This window comes from Gekko japonicus, unplaced genomic scaffold, assembly GCF_001447785.1.
Source record: "Gekko japonicus isolate JY-2015 unplaced genomic scaffold, Gekko_japonicus_V1.1 scaffold1152, whole genome shotgun sequence".
Classification (NCBI taxonomy): Eukaryota; Metazoa; Chordata; class Lepidosauria; order Squamata; family Gekkonidae; genus Gekko; species Gekko japonicus.
In genome coordinates, this window is record NW_015160872.1 from 122,940 (window position 1) to 128,939 (window position 6,000).

The 6,000-nt window shown below is 56.4% G+C and overlaps 1 protein-coding gene across 1 annotated transcript in view; it reads left to right on the forward strand.

Moving 5' to 3' along the window:
• BAG6 (BCL2 associated athanogene 6) overlaps positions 1–6,000 on the forward strand; it is a 35,934-nt gene that overhangs the window by 13,427 nt on the left and 16,507 nt on the right. The window contains exons 9-15 of the mRNA XM_015422407.1: positions 632–829; positions 1,018–1,297; positions 3,549–3,626; positions 3,812–3,919; positions 4,372–4,484; positions 4,615–4,726; positions 5,718–5,998. Of these exons, the coding sequence (XP_015277893.1) occupies positions 632–829; positions 1,018–1,297; positions 3,549–3,626; positions 3,812–3,919; positions 4,372–4,484; positions 4,615–4,726; positions 5,718–5,998 (1,170 nt within the window). The remainder of the gene's footprint in view (positions 1–631; positions 830–1,017; positions 1,298–3,548; positions 3,627–3,811; positions 3,920–4,371; positions 4,485–4,614; positions 4,727–5,717; positions 5,999–6,000) is intronic.

A 6,000-nucleotide genomic window follows, 5' to 3' on the forward strand; every position in this document is an offset into this window, starting at 1 on the left:
AACACTTGTCCCGGTCAGCGGCTCTAGTTCCATTAGGACGCATAGCGGCAGGACCGTTGGGGTGGAAGAGCGCCTCAATTCCCCAGCATCGCGCTGGTGAAGAGGCCACCCTTCAAGAGCCTCATGGCTAGGAACCTTTAACAAAGGCTGCCTGCTGCTGGCCTTTGTCCTGGAATGGAGTTTGTGGGTGGCCCTTTTGCTTTAAGCAAATGTATCAGGCCTCCAAGCGCTGGTTCTTGCCAGGATGTCTGTCTCCTGCACTGACGAGATGGTTCAGCACTAAATAAATAAGACCATGTCAGGGATGTGACCCGGATTGCCCAAGCTGGCTCAGAAGCTAACCAGGGTCAGCCCTGGTTAGTATTTGGATGGGAGACCACCAAGGAATTCCTGGGTCTCTGTGCAGAGGACAGCAACGGCAAACCCACCTCTGTGAGTCACTTGCCTAGAAAACCCCAAGGGGACGCTGTAAATCAGCTGCAGTTTGATGGGATGTGAAAACTGGGATTTGTCCTGAAGTTCAGCAGTGGAGTGGACCCTACAGTTGGATGATTGACAGGGCTCCAGGTACCATACGGGATCTGGACGCAACAAGGGTTCACCTTGTTCGGCTACCTTTTGTATTGAACAGACGGAGGGCCGCGAAGAGGACCAGCGAATCATCAACCTGGTGGGGGAGTCCCTGCGCCTGCTGGGGAACACGTTTGTGGCCCTCTCGGACCTGCGCTGCAACCTTTCCTGCAGTGCCCCCCGCCACCTCCACGTGGTGCGGCCGATGTCCCACTATACAGCCCCCATGGTGCTGCAGCAGGCGGCCATTCCCATCCAGGTGAGTGAACCCCCCCCCCGCCACCCTCACCCCCAAGCTGGTAGAGATGTCAGTGATCCCGTGCGACCCTGGGAATGCTAGCTGAGGCTGCGGCTGTAGACCTCCAGCCATAAGCAGGGTAAACCAGGAGAGAGGAACGAGGAACGCTTTCGTCTTCTAAACCCGTCTGCAATTTGCTCTTGTCCCAGATCAATGTGGGAACCACGGTCACCATGACGGGCAACGGGGCTCGCCCCGCCCCAGCCAGCGCGGAAGCCTCCGCCCAGGCCCCCCAGGCTGTTTCCGCCGCCCAGCCCAGCGCTCCCGGTCCTGCGGAGGCTGGCCGGCCCTCGGAGGGGCTGCCCCCTTCCTCTTCCCCAGGAAGCACCCCGACTCAAACGCAGGCCTCCCAGACGGGCCACCCGCGCGTGATCCGCATCTCCCATCAGACAGTTGAACCTGTGGTTATGATGCACATGAACATACAAGGTGAGTTTTTTCACAGGAGTTCCCTTGATGTGTGTGTGTGTGGGGGGGAGTGTTGGTGGGGGGGGAGTGGTGACTGTGGGGCACTGGAGGGTAAGGTCATGGGGTTTGGGGCTGTTCTGTCAATTGCCGGCTCCCTCCTAGCCACTGGTACGTTGGGTTGGTGGAATGGTGGGTGGGGCAGGACGTTGGGCTAGAAGAGCGGCTGGGTTTTTCGGGTGGGGCTTCCGTCTTACCAGTCCATTCTCAACTGCTGCCCATATCCTAAACCAGAATGTCCAGTTTTCATAGGACTTGGGAGAGAGTGTAGCCCAGTAGCTTAAGTTCCTGCTTCTAGATTTCAGCTTCGACACCATCTCACTGGGTGGTGTTTTGGGTTCTGCAACTTCAACCCTGGCTGCAGCTGATATATGCAACAAATGGTGGACCCACAAGGAGTCACAGAGGAGGAGGGGCAGTCCAGTTTGGTGTAGTGGTTAGGATTGCGGACTCTGATCTGGGAGATCTGGGTTTGGTCCCCCACTCCTCCATGTACAGTTGCAGGTGTGACCTTGGGTCAGTCATACGTTTTCTCATGAGCAGTTCTCAAAAGAGGTCTCTCAGCCCCACCTACCTCACAGAGTGTCTGTTGTGGGAAGGGGGAAGGGAAAGGAGTTTGTAAGCCGCTTTGAGACTCCTTCGGGTAGTGAAGGACGGGGTATAAATCCAATCTCTTCTCCCTTCCCTTCCAGTCCCTCCTCCCTGCCTGCAGTTTCTGCTGTTCTCCCATTGCTGGCCCCCATTTTCCTCCTCCCTGCTACACTTTCCCCCACCTGCTTTCTCCCCACCTTTCCAGTTTGGTGTATTATTTCTGCTGAGAGCCAGTTTGGTGTAGTGGTTAAGTGCGCGGACTCCAATCTGGGAGAACCGGGTTTGATTCCCCACTCCTCCACTTGCACCTGGCTAGATGACCTTGGGCAAGCCGTGGTTCTGATAAGAGCTGTCCTTGAAAAAGAGCCGTTTCTGTCAAGAGCTCTCTCAGCCCCACCTACCTCACAGGGTGTCTGTTGTGGGGAGGGGAAGAAAAAGGAGTTTGTAAGCCGCTCTGAGACACCTTTGGGTAGTGAAGGGCCATGGGGTATAAATCCAATCTCTTCTTCTTCTCTCTTTCCTTTAGTGCTTTGTTTGCCCCGCTCCCCGTTCTCAGGTCAGAGGTAGGAGGCCCCCCGGCTGTTGCTGGGAGAGGAGAGGGGAGGGGGGGGGTCGACCTCTGGCTTGAGAGCCTCTCGGGAATCTGAAACGGGGCTGAGCCTAGGTGGCCCCGTGGTCTGATCCAGACGGGGCTCTCAGCCATCGGCTTTATGAGTTAGGGCAGAGAATCTTTGTGCTGTGGCTGCTGCCTCTGGACCCGGGAATGAGTCCTTGGTAGGTTTACTTCAAAGCCCCCGCCTTTCAGTAAAGGTGACGCAGTCCTCTAAGCCAATGGCAGAGGCCAAGAGCGCCTTTCCCCTCCTGCCTGCCATCCAAGTGCAGCCGGCAATTATTTATTATTATTATTTGTTAATTTCGATTTCTATCCCGCCTTGCCTGACAAGCAGGCTCAAGGTGGCGTACAATAATAATGTGCAGGAAAACAGATAAGATTCTAACAGTAAAGTATAAATTAGAACAGTAAGGTCCCTGCCGCTGCTTGCCGCCATGGTGGTGCATGGTGTGTGTGCGCCATCTCCCAGGAGCCTTTGGTGCATGGCATGGTCCAGAAAGCCCTTCTGCAGGCTCAGGGCAGCTCTGGAACGAGGGGTGCGTGTGTGTGTGTGTGTGTGTCAGTGCTTGTTCATTCAGCTGCAGCCAGAGGCTGGCTCTTCCTGCTCAGTGGAGCAGTTAGCTGTTCTTCAGCCACTGCATGATGCAACCCGGACAAAATGGCAGCCCCTGAAAGGTTCTGGGGGGGATGGTGGTGTCAGAGAATTGGGAAGAGAATCGATTACTTGTGGGAGAGTCCAAGGAAGCCAGTGAGGCTGTTAAGGTCTGAGTGTTTATGTATTTATTTTAATTTATTTTTAAAATTATTTTCTCCCCCCCAAAAAGTGGGATATAGCAGGGAAGAAGGGGGGTGGTAGGGGAAGATATAGGTCCGTCAAGTTTGTCAAATATGAGTTGTTAGTACAACAAGTGAAATCCGATGCACCACCAGATGTGTTACATATTTCAAATACAGAAGGTCTGAGCGTGTGTTACTCACTTTCCCCACTCTTGCCTCCTTCCCCCCGTTTAGATTCTGGCCCCCAGATGGGAGGAAGCAGTGCCGGGGGGGCACCACCCATGGGGCCTGCTGGGCCTGGCCAAGGCGTGGGTAAGGAGAACGGGGGCGGGGGGGAGGCGTCCAAGCTGGAGTAGACTGGGGGAGGGCGAGAGGTGGGGCGGGGGGCCCCCCCGCTGCTGCTGCTGCTGCTGCTGCTGCTGCTGCTGCTGCTGCTGCAGTTGGTGGTTGCGGGTTCCTGGTTCGTGAGCCATGCTCTTTGCGTGCCTCCTTTCTAGGTGGTGCTCCTCACATGCCCCTCCCAAGCCTCCCGCCAGAGTTCATGCAGGCGGTGGCCCACCAGATAACGCAGCAAGCCATGGCGGCAGCGGCTTCCGCGGCCACAGGTAACTGTCCACAGAACATTGAAGCACCCTGTGTGTGTGTGGGGTGTTCCAGGTGGAGTGGGGAAGGGGAGGCAACAGCTCTTCATCCACCCCACCCTGGTGCTGTTGGTTGTAGTGCCCAAGTTCTAATTGCTTGCCTCCTTCCAGTTTGGTGTAGTGAGAGCCAGTTTGGTGTAGTGGTTAGGAGTACGGACTCTAATCTGGCAGAACTGGGTTTGATTCCCCACTCCTCCACAGGCAGCTGCTGGTGTGCCCTTGGGTCAGTTACAAGTTCTCTCAGAGCTGTTCTCTCAGGGGCACTTCTCGAGAGAGCTCTCTCAGCCCAACCTACCTCACAGGGTGTCTGTTGTCGGGAGGGGAAGGGAAAGGAGATTGTAAGCCACTCTGAGACTCCTTCGGGTAGTGAAGGGTGGGGTGTAAATCCAGTCTTCTTCTGCCGCTTCCTGTCGTAGGCCAGCAAGTCCCAGGCTTCCAGTCGGCTCCGACACGTGTGGTGATTGCCAGGCCCTCCGCTCCTTCCGTGCGGCCCACTCACCCCGGGTCACCCCAGGCGCCAGGACAAGGAGTGAGGAATGGAGCACTGTGGGAGGGGGCGGGGCAGGGAAGGGGCTCTCGATCTGAGAGACTTGCTTGCTATATTTGCCGAGGCTCAAGGTGGATTGCAAAATTTAACATGTCGCTGTCCCTGTTCCCAGCCAATGGCCTTCCCCCTTCCCTCGCAGGGCCCTGGCATGGGCGGAAATGCTTCCTTGGCCCAGATGATCAGCGGATTGGTCGGGCAGCTCCTCATGCAGCCAGTAATAGTGGGTAGGTGGCGGTACCCGGAGGGGAGGGGAGGGGGAGGGGCAGGTACAGAACTTTGGCTGGTTGTGGGGAAGATGTTTGTGCCATCTAAGCAACAGCACTCAGTGCCGCTTATGTGCATGCCCTTTACAACACCCCTCTGGAATAGCGAGGGTGCGTAGCACATGTTGCTGTGTGCGATCATTGGTGTTTATCCAGTCTTACAGTTTCTTCAGCAGAATGGCATTAAAAGTTCTGGGAAAGGGCAGTGGGATGGGTGGCCGTGATTTTTGCCATTGCTGCCCCCCCCCCCCAGTTTTTGACTCCTGTGCTCTTCCCGAAGAATGAATTGTTGACAGACCTGGTGGGCGGTAGCCGGAGGTGAGACTGGGAAACTTTTAGCAAAAAGTCCAGTTACGGTTCCGGCTAGTGTGGTGTAACGCTTAGAATGTCAGACTCGGATCTGTGAGACCTAGGTTCAAATCCCCACTCTGTTGTGGCAGCTTGCTGGCCGGCCCTTGTGCCCGTCACACACAGTCAAGGCTAATCTGCCTCACGGAACTGTTGTGAGGATAGAATGAGAGAGAAGAGCTGCTGGGGGGGGGGGATCCTCCGTCCTGGAGAAAGGCAGGGTATAAATGAAGGAAACAAATAAAAAATGGCCACTTCTGTGTCAGGAGATGCAGTGTGTGGTGTTCTGGGGCAGGTGAAAGGTCGGGACAATAACAGGGAGGTGTGTGTGGTAAAATTGAAAGTTGCTGTTGGAGGCCAGGGAAGAAGGATGGAGTGTGGAATTTTGGGACGGCATTTAGTCTGTGTGACATTGTTGGCCAGCTGAAGGGAAACAACAAAAATGGGGGTTCATCGTTCTTCCTTGTTTAGAGGGGGGGAGTTGGATGCCTAACACTGGAGAAGTAGGGCATCCAGAGGTCATTTGTGGCTGGAAATCTCTTCCTCAAAGCTCATGCATCCTCACCTGGGCCCGCACTCAGCCATCTTTGTGTCTCCTCCCCAGCTCAAGGCAGCGGGACCTCCTCGTCAGCTCCCTCTTCCGTCAGCAGCCAGGCTACCTTCAGCACCAGCAACTCTGCCTCCCCTCCCACTGCCTCGGCCAGCGCGGGCACCACCAACACTGCCACCACCGCCGCGGGGGGCAGCTCGGCCGGCGCCCCCGGAGGGCCCGTCCTGTCTGGCGGGCCCATCCCATCTGGCCAGCCTCCGACTGCTGGAGCCGAACTCCCGTTCACTCCGCTGCTGGGGACCCTCCTTGGGGCAGCGGGCTCCAGCATGGCGGGGGT